The sequence below is a fragment of the Ovis aries genome, chromosome 2 (genome assembly GCF_016772045.2).
Source record: "Ovis aries strain OAR_USU_Benz2616 breed Rambouillet chromosome 2, ARS-UI_Ramb_v3.0, whole genome shotgun sequence".
Classification (NCBI taxonomy): Eukaryota; Metazoa; Chordata; class Mammalia; order Artiodactyla; family Bovidae; genus Ovis; species Ovis aries.
Window position 1 is genome coordinate 198,341,733 of NC_056055.1, and position 20,367 is coordinate 198,362,099.

The 20,367-nt window shown below is 40.3% G+C and overlaps 1 protein-coding gene across 3 annotated transcripts in view; it reads right to left on the reverse strand.

Annotated features, from left to right (window-relative positions):
- DNAH7 (dynein axonemal heavy chain 7) overlaps positions 1-13,041 on the reverse strand; it is a 266,322-nt gene extending 253,281 nt beyond the window's left edge. For all 3 annotated transcript variants that reach the window (XR_006058804.2, XM_042244009.2, XM_004004780.6), the window contains exons 1-2: positions 12,872-13,041; positions 7,828-7,890 (exon numbers count right to left, since the gene is read on the reverse strand). Coding sequence is in view for 2 of the 3 variants with exons in the window: in XM_042244009.2 (XP_042099943.1) it covers positions 7,828-7,890; positions 12,872-12,886 (78 nt within the window). In the remaining variant the exon portion in view is untranslated. The remainder of the gene's footprint in view (positions 1-7,827; positions 7,891-12,871) is intronic.
- Between the last annotated feature and the right edge of the window lie 7,326 nt (positions 13,042-20,367).

The following is a 20,367-nucleotide window of genomic DNA, read 5'->3' on the forward strand; positions in this document are numbered from 1 at the left end:
CAATATTTCCTGCCTGTGTGTAAGGTACCCACAATATACTTCCTACATGCACTTTATGAATTGCCTGCCTCATTTTTCAACCTCAAAGTTTCTTCTCAGTTTACAAGGTATTATTCAGTATCTCTGACTCCCAATATCATGGATTGGAAGAATTATTTTATGTGGAAATACAAAAGACCCTGAAGAGCCCAAACAATCCAGAGAAAGAACAAAGCTAGAGGTATCACACTCCTTTATCTCAAACTGCACTGTGTGTCTGTTTTTGACCATTGCAGTTTTACAGTGCATTCAACTGAAACAACATTCAATTAATCTACAGCAAAGGAGGCAAAAATATGCAATGGGGAAAGGCAGTCTCTTCAATAAATGATATTAGGAAACTGAACAGCTACATGCAAAAGAATCAAACAGGACTACTTTCTCACACAATATAAAATAAAAACTCAAAATGTATTTAAAGACATAAATATAAGATCTGAAACCATACAACTTCTAGAAGAAACCATAGGTAGCATGCCTTTTGACATCAGTCTTAGTTATATATATATGGCTATGTCTCCTCAGGCAAGGGAAACAAAAGCAAAAATAAACAAGTGGAGCTACATCAAAAAAGATGCTTTTGCACAGCAAAGGAAACTATCAACAAATGGAAGGCCACCCACTTCCAAAATCAGAGAATTTGCTTGCAAATGATGTATCCAATAAGAAATGAATATCCAAAATATACAAGGAACTTATAAAACTCAATGCTAAAAAACAAATAACCCAACTTTTTTTTTAATTTTTATTTTTACTTTATTTTACTTTACAATACTGTATTGTTTTTGCCATACATTGACATGAATCCACCATGGGTGTACATGTGTTCCCAATCACCCAACTTTTAAAATGGGCAGAAGACCTGAATAAACATTTGTCAAAAAAAGATATACAACAGCAAGATTCCCCTATGACCCACCTCCTAGAGTAATGGAAACAAAAACAAAAATAAACAACTGGGACCTAATTAAACTTAAAAGCTTCTGCACAGCAAAGAAAACTATAAACAAGGGGAAAGACAACCCTCAGAATGGGAAAAATAATAGCAAATGAAACAACTGTTAAAGGATTAATATCAAAAACATACAAGCAACTCATAGAAATCAATACCTGAAAAACAAACAACCCAATCAAAAAGTGGGCAGAAGACCTAAACAGGCATTTCTCCGAAGAAGACATACAGATGGCTAGTAAACAGATGAAAAGATGTTCAACATCACTCATTATTCAGTTCAGTTCAGTCACTCAGTTGTGTCTGACTCTTTGCGACCCCATGAACCACAGCATGCCAGGCCTCCCTGTCTATCACCAACTCCTGGAGTCTACCCAAACTCATGTCCATTCAGTCGGTGATGCCATCTAACTATCTCATCCTCTCTTGTCCCCTTCTCCCGCCTTCAATCTTTCCCCAACATCAGGGTCTTTTCAAATGAGTCAGCTATTCGCATCAGGTGGACAAAATACTGGTGTTTCAGCTTCAACATCAGTCCTTCCAATGAACACCTAGGACTGATCTCCTTTAGGATGGACTGGTTGCATCTCCTTGCAGTCCAAGGGACTCTCAAGAGTCTTCTCCAACACCACAGTTCAAAAGCATCAATTCTTCGGTGCTCAGCTTTCTTTATAGTCCAACTCTCACATCCATACATGACTACTGGAAAAACCACAGCCTTGACTAGATGGACCTTTGTTGACAATGTAATGTCTCTGCTTTTTAATATGCTGTCTAGGTTGGTCATAACTTTCCTTCCAAGGAAGAAGCGACTTTTAATTTCATGGCTGCAATCACCATCTGCAGTGATTTTGGAGCCCCCCAAAAATAAAGTCACTCATTATTAGAGAAATGCAAATCAAAACTACAATGAGATACTACCTCACACCGACAGAATGGCCCTCATCAAAAAATCTACAATGAATGGTGGAGAGGGTATGGAGAAAAGGGAGCCCTCTTGCACTATTGGTGGGAATGTAAATTGATACAGCCACTATGAAGAACAGTATGGAAATTCCTTTAAAAACTAGGAATAAAACCAACATATGACCCAGCAATCCACTCGGAGGCATATACCCTGAGAAAACCAAAATTGAAAAAGACACATAATGCTCATTGCAGCTTTATTTACAATGGCTAGAACATGGAAGCAACCTAGATGTCCACTGACGATGAATGGATAAAGAAGCTGTGATACATATATACAATGGAACATTACTCAGTGAGAAAAATGAATACATTTGAGTCAGTCCTAATGAGATGGATGAACCTAGAGTCTCTTGTACAGAGTGAAAGAAGTCAGAAAGAGAAAAACAAACATTACATACTAACACATATATATGGAATCTAGAAAGACGGTACTGATGAACCTATTTGCAGAGCAGCAATGGACAGAGAACAAACGTATGGACACAGCTGTAGGGGGAGGAAGGAGAGGGTGAGATATATACAGTTGTATCTCAATAAAATGGGAAGTGAAAGAAAACTGCATTGAGCTTCAAACAATACTTCCCAAAGAACAAACACCAAATTAGGTGACTGTTTCATGCATATACCATGCTATACCACAAATGACTCTGTTTTCTTTAATCCCCAGTAGGCTATAGAGTATAAAGGGAAACAAGGGTAAAACCTATTATTAGCTAAAAGTGCAACAGCTGTCCTCAGAGTGAAAGGCTTCCCTTTGGAGAGAAAGAGGATGTAGCAAAAGCCTAAGAGTACAGCTGCAAATGATAGAAGGAAAAAAATACACAGTCCAAGTTCCCTAAAATTATCATACTGGGATACAGGGGCAACCCAGATGAGGTCTATTGCATTAGAGCTACTACAAAAGTACAAAACGTCTTCTTAACCCCAGCCTTGTACACCAATTCCCATACACCTGACTTCTTAGAATCTCTACAGCATCCCTTTGCACACTGAGCTACCACCCCATTCTCATCAGCACCCCAGGTGAAGGGTGGTGAGGGCCTTCATGTTTTTCTCTGCCCTGCACTGCAGCAAAAATTATATATATATAATATATATGCAATATTTGTATATAATATATACAAATATTATATATATATAGTATTTTATAAATAGTGGCCCTCTGGCAAACCAAAAAGAGCAGTCACACATTAACCAGAATACCATCTAGCTAAGTAACGCTGATCTTCAATAAAATCAGAGGGGTGAATTTTAAAGAAATATCTACATATTTTTAATGCTGATAAGCAATTCATGAGATGACTTAAGACATATGCCACTCCTTCCCTCTACTTTTGAGAGGCTGGACTAAGAAATCCATTGATTTTTCTATCAAGACAACTCTTGTTACACTTTCTTTCACATCCTCTTGGCCTCACCTCTTGATTTCAGATGTGGCTGCAGTGAACAGTTCTGTACTGCCTTCCATTCATGTAGAAAGAGCAGAGCTTCTGCTCAGAAAAGTGTCTTATGCTTTGTGCTGTGAGGCTTCTTTGATGCCATAACGTGGGGGCTTCCCCGATGGCTCAAGTGGTAAAAAATCTGCCTGCAATGCAGGAGACATGGGTTTGATTCCTGGGTTGGGAAGATTACCTCTAGAAGGAAATGGCTACCCAACTCCAGTTTTCCTGCCTGGAGAATCGCACGGGCAGAGGAGCCTGGTGGGCTACGGAACATAGGATCACAAAGAGTCAGATGCGACTGAGCATGCATGCACAAGACCCTCAGGGTAGCCCATTCTGTACTCACACATGAGCAGCTGGAAGCAGGTGGAATATTAACATTCTCAAGAGTAACCTGCAGCAACATAGGATGAGAGCTGACGAGTTAGATGCCACCATCCTCCACCCTAACCATCTTCAGACAGATGAAGCTCAGGCAAGTTCATCCCAGCTGCCTCATACTGGTTTCTCCTAGTTTTACTCTCCCTGATCCTTTCCTCCTGCTTCCTGGGATCACCTCTCCAACTGCACACATGTCATATCTTCAGGCTCTTTCACAGGAAATCATCTAAGACATCAAAAGCAATGCTCTTCTATCCTTCCACCTCTCCCCACTTGTTCACTCTCTCCTTCCTCCACATAGGATTTCAGATTCGTGGGAGGGCTCTGAGTGAGGTGTGCAGCAAGGGTGACAGTCAGGTCCCCAGCTCTAAGTCTGGCAGCTACCAGTGCTGGGCACCCTTGATTTTAACAAGGATCATCTCTGAGAGCATGAAGGTCTGTAATGAAAATCATTCAAGGTCTTTCAGATAGAAAGGCCTTATTGCTCACATACTCATTTGGGCTTACATGCCTGGGGCTTATTTTTTCATCGAATTTATGGGATGCAAATCCATAACTTTTTAAATACAACTGGCAACTTGGGCCAGTTGTAAGAACTCCAAACTTTGGGTCATCACACAGTATGCTTAAAAACTCTCTGGATGGGTAGAGCACACAATAATAGAAGCTGATTTTGGAAAAAAGTGGGTGCTTTACCAGAGACCACAGGGCAAGCGGTCTGTTTATGACCCAGGGTAATCTGAGCAGTGCCGACTACCCCAACCCCACTCACAGCACCTTTCTTCCTTTAGTGAAAGAGTCTACTGTCATGGAAGCTATGAGGGTAGAATTGGCTAAAAGAAAAACTGCTGGTAACTTCAGCGTTTTCTGCAATCCCTCCCCAAACCTGTACCCACCACCACTCCCCGCCCCCACCCCTACTCCCGGCCAAAAAAAGAAAAGCTATGTATTGCTAAAATAGCCTAATGGCTCCAATTCTACCATTTGTTCTTCCAAACATTTACAATGTCTGTTATTTAAGAATACATCAGTTTTTACCAAAAATTTAAATAAATGCATTCAGTATCCCCCTGTCCAAATCTTTAATGTCAGAAAAGTTTGAGTGCAAACCTTAACATTCAAATGAAATTTTTTAAATAAAGGAAATAACTTTCAAATATTATTCTTTCAGTTCAGTTCAGTTGCTCAGTCTTGTCCAACACTTTGCAACCCCATGAACCATAGCACGCCAGGCCTCCCTGTCCATCACCAGTTTCTGGAGTCCACTCAAACCCATGTCCATTCTGTCAGTGATGCCATCCAACCATCTCATCCTCTGTCATCCCCTTCTCCTCCTGCGCTCAATCTTTCACAGCATCAAGGTCTTTTCAAATGAGTCAGCTTTTCGCATCAGGTGGCCAAGTATTGGAGTTTCAGCTTCAACATCAGTCCCTCCAATGAACACCCAGGACTGATCTCCTTTAGGATGGACTGGTTGCATCTCCTTGCAGTCCAAGGGACTTTCAAGAGTCTTCTCTAACACCACAGTTCAAAAGCATCAATTCTTCGGCGCTCAGCTTTCTTTATAGTCCAACTCTCACATCCATACATGACTACTGGAAAAACCATAGCCTTGACTAGACGGACCTTTGTTGGTGAAGTAATGTCTCTGCTTTTCAATATGCTATCTAGGTTGGTCATAACTTTCCTTCCAAGGAGCAAGCAACTTTTAATTTCATGGCTGCAATCACCATCTGCAGTGATTTTGGAGCCCCCCAAAAATAAAGTCTGACACTGTTTCCACTGTTTCCCCATCTATTTGCCATGAAGTGATGGGACCAGATGCCATGATCTTTGTTTTCTGAATGTTGAGCTTTAAGCCAACTTTTTCACTCTCCTCTTTCACTTTCATCAAGAGGCTCTTTAGTTCTTCTTTGCTTTCTGCCATAAAAGTGGTATCATCTGTAGATCTGAGGTTATTGATATTTCTCCCGGAAATCTTGGTTCCAGCTTGTGCTTCCTCCAGCCCAGCGTTTCTCATGATGTACTCTCATGATGTACTCTGTTAAAAATGAAGGGTGACAATATGTCACCTTTACATACTCCTTTTCCTATTTGGAACCAGTCTGTTGTTCCATGTCCAGTTCTAACTGTTCCTTCCTGACCTGCATACAGGTTTCTCAACAGGCAGATCAGGTTTTATGTCTTAAGGAGACATAAAACTCAAATAATACAAAAGAAAAACTGCAAGATACGGTCAAATATGAGCACAGTGTAAGGTTTAAATCAGCCAAACAAGCATTTTAAACGATTATATGCTTCACAGGCTAGAAAGGATTATTAATCTCAGACACTGAATATTTATTCAGTAAGCAAATTTAAATTTAGTTGATATTTCTAAATCTATAAACTAGTAATATCTTTTCAAACTAGTTGCAATATTATTCCATTTTAAAATTAAATTTTTAAAGAGAAAAATGTCTATTCCATTTTACATCTCTTTGTCTCAACATAGAATATTTTAGATATTTACAAATCTAAAAGAAGATGCTATGATTTTATACAACATGGTGTGATAATCTTAACATCATCAATACAAATAGGTTCACAATTAAAACATGTACTTTGAAATGTTGAAGCACATCCACCTAAAATATTTCTTTGGAGTTTTTTTTTTTTAATCTGAAAGAATCCTTAACTTCAAAGTATTAGAAATCTTCTCTGTATGAAGCCACTCACTTTCCATTTCAGAGTTCATTCTGAGATTTTCAAATATGTTCCAAAACAAATAATGTTTGCTTTGAACCTCCAGTTACACTCAACTTCCAGGAATCACCAGAATATAACTCAATGATATTAAACTCAATATAATTATTTGACAGTAAATCTTACTGCAGTAAAATCTAATTTGTCCAGCACTTGATTAGCTGAAAATGTCTCTTAAATAACTTTTCCACATGACAACGATAATTTAACATCAAAATCATGAAAACGCCAAGATCTAAAAAATCTCCTGTAGCTAAAAGTGCTAGAAGAGACATCTCTTCAGAAACCAAGTTAGCTATTCTCATTTTAAACTCAAACTGGGGCTCAGAGAGATAAGTGACTCTGCAACATGCATAGAGCCACTAGTGAAAAACCTGTAGTCCAACTCTGTGTTTCTCGACTCTAGCACTACTTCTGCTAACTCCTCTTCACAATTCTTTTGTTCAGAATACTCAAGTATTCTGCACATACTAGGTAATTACAGCTTACAGCTCCTTTATTAAGACAGTTATTTTTCCTAAAATATATACCTCCTAGGTATTCTCCATCAGAAAAGAAATGGAGCACAGAGATTTTTAATCAGAAATTCAGTAACTTATTTGCAACTGTGAAAACCGGTAAACAACATTATTACAAAAGCAATAAAATATGTGCCATATATCATATACTAACGTATATATATGGGATCTAGAAAGATGGTACTGAAGAAATTATTTGCAAGGCAGCAATGGAGACACAGATACAGAAAACAGACTTAGGCACGTGGGAGGTAGAAGGGAGGAGGAAGGAGAGGGTGGGGTGTATGGAGAGAGTAACATGCAAACTTACATTACCATATGTAAAATACTTAGCCAATGGGAATTTGCTGTATGAGTCAAGGAACTCAAACCAGAACATATTTGAAAATCTCAGAATGAACTATGAAATGGAATGTGAGTGGCTTCATACAGAGAAGATTTCTAACACTTGAAGTTAAGGATTCTTTCAGATTAAAAAAAAAAACTCCAAAGAAATATTTTAGATGAATGTGCTTCAACATTTCAAAGTACATGTTTTAACGGTGAACCTATTTGTACTGATGATGTTAAGATTATCACACCATGTTGTATAACAACCTAGAGGGGTGGGATGGAGAGGAAAGTTGGAGGGAGGTTCAAGATAGAGGGGACGTATGTATACCTATGGTTGATTCATGTTGATGTTTGGCACAAATCAACACAATTCTGTCAAGCAGTTATCATTCGATTAAAAATAAATAAATTAAAAAAATTTTTAAGTGATGAGATATTGGTAAATTACCGTAGACAACTGTGGTAAAAATCTGACTGGCGTCTTGGATTTTTCTTTGCTGGGCAGTTTATCCTGCATGAAAAAACACACACACAAACCAAACTGTCACTCTCTTAATGCTGAAATTGATTAATTCAACCAAATGTTATTGAGTGTTTAATATAAAGTAAAACACATTACCATCTAAAATATATTAAAACATACTTTACAGATGGCAGGCTACTGTGTACAGAAAATCATAAGAAATCTACAAAAGATTATTATAGTTAATGAATATTCAGCAAGATCACAGGATTCAATATTAATACACAAAAATTGTATTTCTAGATGCTATAATAACAGTGAACAAATCAAAACTGTATTTCCAGATGCTAACAATGAATAATCCAAAATTGAAATTAAGAAACTAATTTACAACAGTATTGAAAAAGATAAAATATTTAGTAATCAATTTAGCAGAAGTGCAAGACCTAGGAATGGAGAAGACTTCCTGTTATTAATCCTTAAGTGCCATCTTATCTCTGTTGGCTTCCTCCCTTAATCTTACCCACACCTCTCCAAGTGGTCCTTTTATAAACTTTCTTCAATTAACCCTTCTGAGCATGCCATCTGTTTCCTGTTTGGTTCCTAATATAATTTTCAGTTCAGTTCAGTCGCTCAGTCGTGTCCGACTCTTTGCGACCCCATGAATTGCAGCACGCCAGGCCTCCCTGTCCATCACCAACTCCCGGAGTTCACTCAGACTCACGTCCATCTAGTCAGTGATGCCATCCAGCCATCTCATCCTCTGTCATCCCCTTCTCCTCCTGCCCCCAATCCCTCCCCAGCATCAGAGTCTTTTCCAATGAGTCAACTCTTCCCATGAGGTGGCCAAAGTACTGGAGTTTCAGCTTTAGCATCTTTCCTTCCAAAGAAATCCCAGGGCTGATCTCCTTCAGAATGGACTGGTTGGATCTCCTTGCAGTCCAAGGGACTCTCAAGAGTCTTCTCCAACACCACAGTTCAAAAGCATCAATTCTTCAGCGCTCAGCCTTCTTCACAGTCCAACTCTCACATCCATACATGACCACAGGGAAAACCATAGCCTTGACTAGATGGATTTTACATTACCAGAATTAAAACTGCTTAAGAGTTAAGGTCTTACTTAAGTTAGCTTTTATTTTGATTTTCAGATACTGGTCTATTGGAAGAGGTATTTTAAGCCTGGTGTAATCCAAATTTAACCATTCTGATGAAATGACCAGAATCTATGAATGTGCCTGGTTAAAATCAACAATAATGTTATGAAGTTGTCTGGTTTAATCAACTACCACCTCTCAAAATTTAATAAGGTTAATTTAAATATACTTATAATATGTTCTGAGTTATGGTTGTTAAAATTATCACCAAGCTGTTGGCTTCATACCCAACTATTTTACTTTCATCTCCTTTTTAAGCAATAACATAAAGAAGATAGGATGAAGGAAAACAGAATGAGCATATAAATGCAAAGCTACTTAATTTCACAACTAGAAAAAGCACTTGGGTAGAGATAGGCTGACAGTTTTTCTCTGTTCTTTGCCCACAATCTGTAGTGGATTTTTTGGGGGGGTGGGGGGGGCACTTTGTGCTCTTTGGATATTTGTATTTTTAAACACTGGAAAGTTCTTCAACTGAAACTCAAAATGCCTTGTTTTAAGTAATTTTAAAAATGAAATGAGCAGTTGCAAGAGATTTATATTTCTGGTAAATACCTAACTTAAGAGTTCAAATTGCTATTCCTGAAAAATGCCATATCACTCTAAAGCTTCCACTAATGAGCTGAACATATTAAAATCTCCTTCAGTAAATATGATTTAACCACCTGCTCACTTTTCAAACTAAATGAATACATAAGTAAATGTCACATAAAAATGGCATTTCTAAAAGTTTAATCCATTCTGTTTGTTTCAGGTTAAAATATAAAAAACTTCCACCCTTTCAAAAGGAAAATTATACTCAAACTTAGCATAAATGAAAGTATCAAGAGTTTTTAAGTTACAGATCAAAGCAGTGAGAGAGGGACCTCTGCTGCTTAAAAAAAATATAGTACATAGAAAATGTGAATAATTCTAGACATGCTTATGCCTGTTCTTTCAAAAGCCCACTGCTTTTTCAATAATATAGGTTCTTTTGCAGGGAGGGAAGTGTAATTTCCAAACATCACTTTTATTAAGATAAAGCAAAACTTAACTGCCAAATGGTTTTTAGTGGAAGCTTTTTAGTTGTAAACTTGTCAATTGGGGCTTTGTGAAATAACAGCTATTGAGAAATACCACTGCAAATATCCTAAATGTCTATTTTAAATTTCTACACCATAGAATACGATTCAAGATTAGCTCAGAGACTGATGCAAGCATCACAAAAATATTGATTCATGTAATCTACAACTCAATGTTACTTTTAACATTTTCACAGTAAACTCTAACACTACCACCACCACCACCCCCCCCACCTCAAATATCATAAAGCCTTGTAAAGAAAGAACTATAGTTCAGTGTCAAACCAAGAAGCTAAGCAAAGTTTGCAGGCTTAAAAGCAACTGTTTTCCATTCAGTACCAGGAGGCTTAGAGGGCCTCTTCCATACAAGCTGGGAGTTAACCATTGTTTTCTAGCTAGCCACGAATAACATCCACAGTTAACATCTTCCTATTCTCTTCTGACATTTAAAAGTTCGATCATTGTTCAGCATCTGTTTACAGCTACCCTTCAATTCAATAAACAGTTCTGCAAAGTAACTACTGCAACTATGTTACAGAGCAAGGTTCCTGGGCCACAGGCAGAGCAAGCCAAAACAATGAGACTGGGAGGTTTGCGGCCAAAACAGGGCTTAACTCACAAGGAAGCCAAGAAGGAGACAGGACAGCAAATCTCAAAACTGGGGGCTGGGATATTTATGGGAGAGCAGCAGGGCCTTCGGAGGAGGCGGGGGGAGCCTAGTGCCTAGGGAAAGGTGATTGGGAACTGGTGTGGTAGGCGTGGTAATTAGTTCTGTGAGTGCTAAGTTGCTTCAGTCGAGTCCAGCACTTTGTAACCCTATGGACTATATAGCCTGCCAGGCTCCTCCTCTTGCCAGGATTCTCCAGGCAAGAACACTGGAATGGGTTGCCATTTCCTCCTCCAGGGGATCTTCCCTACCCAGGCAAGAACCTATGTCTCCTGTGGCTCCTGGACTGCAGCCAGTTCGTCATCACTGAGTCGGACACAACTGAGCGACTGAACTGAACTGAACTTCATCACTGACCCACCGGGAAGCCCAATTAGGTCTGCGAGGTGAACTAAGATACACGCGATGAACAGGATCTGGGGCTTCCGCGGTGGCTCAGTGATAAAGAATCTGCCTGCAATGCAGGAGCCACAGGAGACATAGTTTCCATTCCTGAGTTGGGAAGACACCCTGGAGGAGGAAATGGCAACCCATTCCAGTATTCTTGCCTGGAGAATCCCATGGACAGAGGAATCTGGTGGACTTCAGTCCATGGGATCGCAAAGAGTCGAACAGGACAACATACTGACTCAACAAGAACAAACAGGGTCTAAGGGTGGAGTTGTCAGCCCTCTGATGTCAAAAGGTCACCAAGCCAGATACTTGCACATGGCCAGTTGCAAGCTCAGCAAGCCTACCCAGTCTTAATTAGCTCAGACATAAATAGACACAGCTGATTCCAACCTCCTAAAAAACAACTCTGAGCCTTCAAGTCTTTTGTGACAAAAATTAAAAGGGAACTTGATGAGTGAAGCCTGGGGAAATGGATTTGACTAACAATGATTAGCCAAGGTTTTGATGCTTTTGAACTGTGGTGTTGGAGAACACTCTTGAGAGTCCTTTGGACTGCAAGAAGATGAAACCAGTCAATCCTAAAGGAAGTCAATTCTGAATATTCATTGCAAGGACTGATGCTGAAGCTCCAATAGTTTCACAACCTAAATCAAAGAGCCAACTCACTAGAAAAGGCCCTATGCTGGGAAAGATTGAAGGCAGGAGAAGGGGATGACAGAAGGCGAGGTGGTTGGATGGCATCACTGACTGGATGGACGTGAGTTTGAGCGATCTCCAAGAGATGGTGACGGACAGGGAAGCCTGGCATGCTGCAGTCCTGGGGGTCGCAAACAGTAGGAGATGACTGAGTGACTGAACAACAACAAAGTTTTATATTCTGGAGAAGGGAATGGTAACCCACTCCAGTATTCTTGCCTGAAGAATCCCATGGACAGAGGAGCCTGGGGATCCTCCTCCAGGGGATCTTCCCTACCCAGGGATGGAACCTATGTCTCCTGTGGCTCCTGCACTGCAGCCAGGTCGTCATCACTGAGTCGGACACAACTGAGCGACTGAACTGAACTGAACTTCATCACTGACCCACCAGGAAGCCCAATTAGTTCTGTGAGGTGTAACTAAGATATACACATGGATACAGTCCGTGGGGTCACAAAGAGTCAGACACGACTGAGTGACTAACACAAGGTTTTATATGCATCTTTTGTTACATGCCATGGGAATCTTGTCTTAATAAGAAATTCCATTTGACACTGACCACACCATGGTATCTTATATTATTTGAATTTCATAATATCCTTAGAAGGAAGGAATAGTTGTTCTGATTCTTCCCTTTTGCATTAAAGAGAGAGAAGACAGATCAAGTGATTTGCCCAAAATTGCACCGCTATGAAGGGGCTTGTATTCCAATCCTAGAGCCCAAATCAAAGGCAATTCCCCACCCGGAGCTTTCCCCACCCAAACACACCCACCATTAGTACAACGGGAGCACTCTGGAACTGTAATTTAAACTGCTGACGCACTGCTCCACTGACGTGTTTGGTTGTTATGACAACACCAAGTACAAACGATTGGGAAGAGTACATATAAAAGTTTTCACCGAAAAATCTCAGTATCCCAGAGCACAAGTGCGATAAAGAAGCTGTAACCCGCGGCGTCACACTTGGGAAGTCCGGCAAACCTAGGCTTCTATCACTTTTGAAATACTAGGGAAGCTTCGCCGCCGGGAGGAGCCTACCCAGGGTCCAACCTCTCACCTGCTCGCTGCTCATGGCTGCAAGGATACGCTGGCGGCACCGGGTGGCTCCTGGATCGTTCCTGCCAGCGCCCCCACGAAAGCCCTCGGAAGAGAGATACGACCCCCGGCACGGCAGTCTCTGCTTCCTACGCTCCGGGGCCGTCTAGCGTCCCGGCTGCGTTCGTTGCTAAGCAACAGACCCGCGCAGGTTCCTTTTCCGGTCATCTGGTGCTCCCGGACCGCACTGTGGAACTAGCAGTGCGTTCCAGTGGGAGGCACTTTCCAAGGCGCTGGGTGGCACCTGAGCCAAAGTGGTACTTCCGCAGCGGGTGCATTGAACAACTAAAGGCGGTGGGTGCTCCTCCTTCTACCTGGAGAAGTAAATACCGTTTGATGACCGTCACACTTCCCAGGTCCCTGCCTTAACTCCTATTTTCCTATTTAACTTTGTGCCTAGAAGGTCTCAGAGGACTACTCATGGAATGAAATGACTGCAGATTTCACTGCTGATGTGGGCCAAAGTAGGAGAACAAAACATGCAAAGTCTAGAACAAGTAAACACCTTTCTTCTATTTTCCATGGGTTTCCAACTCCCCTTGTTGACTTTTCCCACACACTACAAAACTATCCCTTGGAAGAAATACCAGAAAAAGAGCCATCAAGAATTCATTTCAATCAACATTCTTGGATAGTCTACTGCATGAAAGATGCTGTGCTTGGCACTAGGAGTACAAAGTTACCAAGGCGCCATCCCTTCAGCACAGGCTAGGGGAGTACTGAAATAAGCAGTTAAAATGCAGTGCTGACAACATGGAATTGCAGTCCTCAAGGAAAACACAAAATACAAACTTCTTAGTTTACTCCTGAAAATGTGGAAGGGATGTGAAAAGTGCATAGCCAAACTGTGTTGAAAGACAGAAAGCAGATTACATATATATATATATATATATATATATATATATATATATACACACACACATACACACATGTGTATGTATATATATACACACACATACATTCCAATCCCAAAGAAAGGCAGTGCCAAAGAATGCTCAAACTACTGCACAACTGTACTCATCTCACACGCTAGTAAAGTAATGCTCAAAATTCCCCAAGCCAGGCTTCAACAATATGTGAATCGTGAACATCCAGATGTTCAAACTGGTTTTAGAAAAGGCAGAGGAACCAGAGATCAAATTGCCAACATCCACTGGATCATCAAAAAAGCACGAGAGTTCCAGAAAAACATCTATTTCTGCTTTACTGACTATACCAAAGCCTTTGACTGTGTGGATCACAATAAACTGTGGAAACTTTTGAAAGAGATGGGAATACCAGACCACCTGACCTGCCTCTTGAGAAACCTGTATCCAGGTCAGGAAGCAACAGTTAGAACTCGACATGGAACAACAGACTGGTTCCAAATAGGAAAAGGAGTACGTCAAGGCTGTATATTGTCACCTTGCTTATTTAACTTCTATGCAGTGTACATCATAAGAAACGCTGGGCTGGAAGAAGCACAAACTGGAATCAAGATTTCTGAGAGAAATAACTTCAGATATGCAGATGACACCACCCTTACAGCGGAAAGTGAAGAAGAACTAAAGAGCTTCTTGATGAAAGTGAAAGAGGAGAGTGAAAAAGTTGGCTTAAAGCTCAACATTCAGAAAACAAAGATCATGGCATCCAGTTCCATCACTTCATGGAAAATAGATGGGGAATCAGTGGAAACAGTGTCAGACTATTTTTCTGAGCTCCAAAATCACTGCAGATGGTGACTGCAGCCATGAAATTAAAAGACGCCTCCTCCTTTGAAGGAAAGCTATAACCAACCTAGACAGTGTATTAGAAAGCAGAGACATTACTTTGCCAACAAAGGTCTGTCTAGTCAAGGCTATGGGTTTTCCAGTGGTCATATATGGATGTGAGAGTTGGACTATAGAGAAAGCTGAGTGCAGAAGAATTGGTGCTTTTGAACTGTGGTGTTGGAGAAGACTCTTAAAAGTCCCTTGGACTACAAGGAGATGCAACCAGTCCATCCTAAAGGAGATCAGTCCTGGGTGTTCATTGGAAGGACTGATACTGAAGCTGAAACTCCAATACTTTGTCCACCTGATGAGAATAGCTGACTCATTTGAAAAGACCCTGATGCTGGGAAAGATTGAGAGCAGGAGAAGGGGAGGACAGAGGATGAAATGGTTGGATGGCATCACTGACTCAATGGACATGGGTTTGGGTGGACTCTGGGAGTTGGTGATGGACAAGGAGGCCTGGCGTGCTGCAGTTCATGGGTTCGCAAAGAGTCGGACACAGCTAGTGACTGAACTGAACTGAACTGACACATACATACATACACACACACATACAGAGAGAGAGAGAGAGCCTTCCACGGTGGCACAAGTGGTAAAGAACCCATCTGACAATGCAGGAGACTTAAGAGATGCAGGTTCATCCTTGGGTAGGGAAGATCCCCTGGAGGAGGGCATGTAAACCCACTCCAGTATTCTTGCCTGGGGAATCCCATGGACAGAGGAGCCTGGCCGGCTACAATCCATAGACTCATAAAGAGTCAGACAGGACTGAAGCAACTTACCACACAGCATGTAATAAAAGGCCCTAAACAAGGGTGGATGGCTGTTGGAAGAACTGAAAGTAGTTCTGAAAGTTTGGAGAGTAGATGAGCAATTTAGAGAAAATCTGGAGATGAAGCTGAGGTGACACGCAGGTGCTGTATTTTAAAGGCCTCTCTAAAACAGGACGTAATAATGAAGAACAAATCTAACTCCATTTTGGATCTGTTTCTTTTAATTTTTGTATTCTAGTGTCTTCACTACAAGTTAAGAATGTTGTCTATAGCCTGAAATGCACAGGATAGCCCATTCTCAAGGCTCTGACCTGTAAAGGTGTAACAGTTTCATTCATACAGAGAGTTAAAAAAAAAAATGTTGCAGAACAGAAAATAACATTTGTGTTGTGAGAGCTTTCCAGGAGCATCATGACCTTATCTACCTGGACAGCTACAAGAACAAAGAATTCTGACACCATGAAATTTGCAACAACCAGCAACACCCTCTCACCTTTGAATATAAATAAGCCTTGAATTCTAACTTGGTTAAGATGTTTCTTTGCAACATCCACCGTCTTCTCTGTCTTCTGGCTTTCCAGATAAAGTTGTTACCTTGCCCCAACAACTTTTGTCTCTATTGGCTTGTCATGTGGCAAATGGTATGAGCTTGGACTGGGTAAGAGTGCATGTATGTGCTAAGTCACTTCAGCCATGTCTAACTCTTTGCAACCCTATAGACTGTAGCCCACCAGGCTCCTCTGTCCATGGGATTCTCTAGTCAAAAAGACTGGAGTGAGTTGCCATTTTCTCCTCCAGGGGATCTTCCCAACCCAGGGATTGAACCATGTCTCTTACATCTCCTGTATTGGCAGGTGGGTTCTTCACTACTAGCACCACCTGGGAAGCCCCTGGTAACAGTGGTATGGAGTTTAGACTTCAGGGACAAATGACTGCCACAGGAAATTGTTTTGTTCAGAAATAAGATCTCATCTTAAAATTCATAAGGAATTTCAAGGGACCTAGAAGAGCTAGAATACTCTTGAAAAAGAACAAAATTGAAGGACTCACACTTCATGATATTGACATTTAGTACAAACCTACAGAATCAAAACACTGTACAACAGATAGAGCTGGGAAAACTGGATATTTACATGCTAAAGAATGAAGTTGGCCTAACACTATATACAAAAATTAACTAAAAATGGATCAACGTCCTGAATGTAACAGCTAAAAATATGAAATTTTTAAAAGAAAACATAGAGAAAAATCTTTATGGTATTGGATTTAGCAATGGTTTCTTGGATGTGAAACTAATTGCATCAGCAACAAAAGGAAAAATAGACAAACTAGACTTCATCAAAATTTAAAACCTTTGTCCATCAAAAGACACTATCAACAGAGTGAAAATATACCCAACAGAAGGAAGCAAATATTTGCAAATCACACATCTGATAGGGATTAATAGCCAGAATATATAGAGAATTTCTAAAACTCAACAGTAACAATCTGTTTTTTTTTTTAATGGTAAAGGATTCAATTTACCAAAACGAGATTTACAAATGGCCTATAAACATCTGAAAAGATGCTTGACATCACTAACCATCAGAAAAACGCAAATCAAAACCATGAGATATGGAAAGATGAAACTCTTGGATGTAGAAGATATGGAAAAATTGGAACACTTTCACACTGTTGGTGGGAATGCAAAATGATGCAATCATTATGGAAAACGATATGGCAGTTCCTTAAAAAATTAAAAATAGAATTACCATATGATCCATCAATTCCACTTCTGCTATTTTCCTAAAAGAATTGAAAGCACAAACATATGTGTACATATGTTATAGCAGCATTATGCACAATAATCCAAAAGGTGGAGGAAACCCAAGTGTCTATTAAAGGATGAATGAGTAAACAAAATGTGGTAATACAATGGGAAATTTTTCATCATGTGCATACTAGTATTTATTTTTAAAAGTTATACAGGTACATGAAAATTCTCAAATAGAGCAAAATTTTACACAAAAAATATGTCTCCCTAGCATTCCGGACCCATCTTTCACCTCTCCAGAGACAACCAGTGTTACTAGTTTCTTTGGCAGACCTTGAGGAATGTCTATACACAAACATATATGTGTCTTCCATTTGTACCAATTCTTGCATACAGAATAGACACAATCTATTCTGTAGTTTGCTTTTCCTACTCACAATATATCTCAGAGATGGATCCATATCATGCACTCATTCGTTTTGACGTTGCATAGTGTTCTGTGGCAGTTTCTCCACAATTTCTTAAACAATTCATTATTGATGGCCACAATCATTATATATTCAGACTTATCATGAAAGGAAATTCTGACACATGCTACAATATGGATGAACTACAAAGGCATTATGCTAACTAAAATTAGTCACAGAAGCACAAATATGCTATGATTCTACCCACATAAGGTATTTAGTCAATTTATATAAACAGAATGGTAGTTGTCAGGGGTTATGAGTAGAGGGAACGAGATACTATTTAGCAAAGGGTACAGAGCTTCCACTTTGCAAGATGAAAAAAGTTCAAAGGTGAATGGCAGTGATCGGTGCACAATGTGAATGTACTTAATGCCACTGAACTGTACACTTAAAAATGGTTAAAAAATATAAATTGTGTTATGTGTATTTTACAATGACTAAATTCTTTTTTTTACCAAAGAAGAAAATTGAAGCCAAATGAGGAGGAGGATGAGGAGAAATGACAGGATCCTATTTGCATTTCTGAAAGAGCACACTAGCTTCATTATAGTGAAGAGGGAAAGGTAAGGTGAAGGCAAGAAGGGGTCCTGATAGGAGGGTATTAGGAGAGTTCGCAGGAGATGATGATGGCTAGAACTGGGCTCATAATGAAAGTAAAAGAGAGAAGTAGACAAATTCAAGAGATATTTAGGAGGCAGTTTCATTAGAATGTGGATGCTTAAAGTGGAGAAATAATGTTGAGGATCATTTTACTGCTGTGTATACCCGTATGGAATGATGAGGCAGAGAAAAGAGGAAGAGAAGTGGGCTTTAAAGAGAAAGTGATGAGTCCAGTGAGGGACATGGCAACTGCGAGATACCTGCAGGACACGCAAGAGCACATACGGCCAGTAGATAATGTACATAGTTGGGGGGTTCCAAGGTGACACAGTGGCAAAGAATATGCCTATCAATGTAGGAGATGCAAGAGACACAGGTTCCATCCCTGAGTTGGGAACATCCCCTGGGGTAGGATGTGGCAACCCACTCCAGTATTCTTGCCTAGAAGAGTCCATGGACAGAGGAGCCTTGTGGGCTATTGTCCATGGGGTCACAAAGAATCACACACAACTCATTATACATAGTAGTGAAAGCTCAGAAGATAGTTTTGGAACTAAGGACATGGACTTGAGACTCTATCATATGAGTGACATTCAATCCATTCATCCATAGATGAGATGACCCAGGGAGTGTATAGAGCAAGAACAGAGGAGAATCTAGTATTAAAAAAGCAAACAATGTTAGACAGAAGGAAGCCTGGGAAGGAGAACTGAGAAGTGGCCAAAGAGAATTGAAAACTGAGAATACAGACTCATGAAAACCAAAGAGAAAAATATTTCAAGAAGGAGAATTTGGTCGACACTGTCAAATGCTTTGGCACATAGATTCAAAAGTATCCACTGGATAAAGCAATACAGAAGTCAGTGGCGAATGTGGCAAAGGGATTTCAGGGGGATGTGAGCCCAGATACCAGAGGTGGAAGAATGAAGCGGGGGAGGCTGTCAGTTTAGACAAACGTTTGTGTTATGAACAAGAGAGACAGAGTGGGGATTGTGGGAAGGCATGGATTCAAGGACCTTATTTTTTCAAACAGGAGTGCTTTGCTTCTATTTTATGAAAATAGTAAGGGAGAGGATGAAGATGAAGGAAAAAGTTAAAAGGAGATAGAATTACTTCCAGATGAAGAGACATCTTGTAGGGACACTCGTAAAAGGAGGAAGGATGAGTGGAGATGTGGGTGTTGTGGGTGGGGGTGTTGATTACACACCAGTTTGCTGGTGTGTAGTTGGGGGGCATTTCCAAAAGTGAGTTTCGTTTTCTTTGTGATGTAGAAAATAAAATCACTTGAAAAGAACTAGATGGAAAGTAGGTGTCAGGGGTTAAAGGAAAACTTAAGTGGAATGGAGAAGTTTTGAAATGACTACTTGGCAGAAAAAGGGAAGAGAACAGGAGCGATCGAGGAAATTTATGAAAGGCCCAGATGAAGCCGAAGCCTCTGAATTAGTGACAGAAATCTACACTCCAAAGATGTTCAACAGACCAGGCTCAGGCTCAGAAAAGAAAAACACATTTCCCAGGCTGGTATGTCAGCAGGATAACTTTTGACTCACAGACAGACTAAAGAAAGAGGAAGACAGGCCATTCAGGATTGGCAGGTGCCAGGCTTAATAAACCAGGGAACTTACACATGAGACTTGTCTTAGGTGCTCACAAGATGCATAGATCTCTGCACATACCTGCCAGTATCTTCAGTTTATATAGAGGCATTAATGGGGTTCAGTCACATAGATATGGTCCAAGTAGTCTCAACAACACATTGCTCTATAAGACTGTGTCTTTGCAAACAGCTCCCACTGTGAGAACAGAAGAACATACATTTCAAGGACAGGGGAGGGGGTGGAGAGCCTCTGATTGCCTGGGTCCACCTTATGGGTCAACTGGCAGTCACATGCTCTCAATGACCTCCAACAACAGCAGAGCAAAAGAATGGGGCATCTGATAAGAGTGAAGTTGAAATAATCTTGAACCTAAAATAAGTAGAGGAGAAAGGGCTGTTGAATAGACTAGGTGGTGGTCTTTGTGAGGGTAACACACTGGGAGGGACTAACCATCAAAGCAGAAAGGATAGGAATGAGGGTGTTGACTACTGACTGTCATTTCAGAAATCA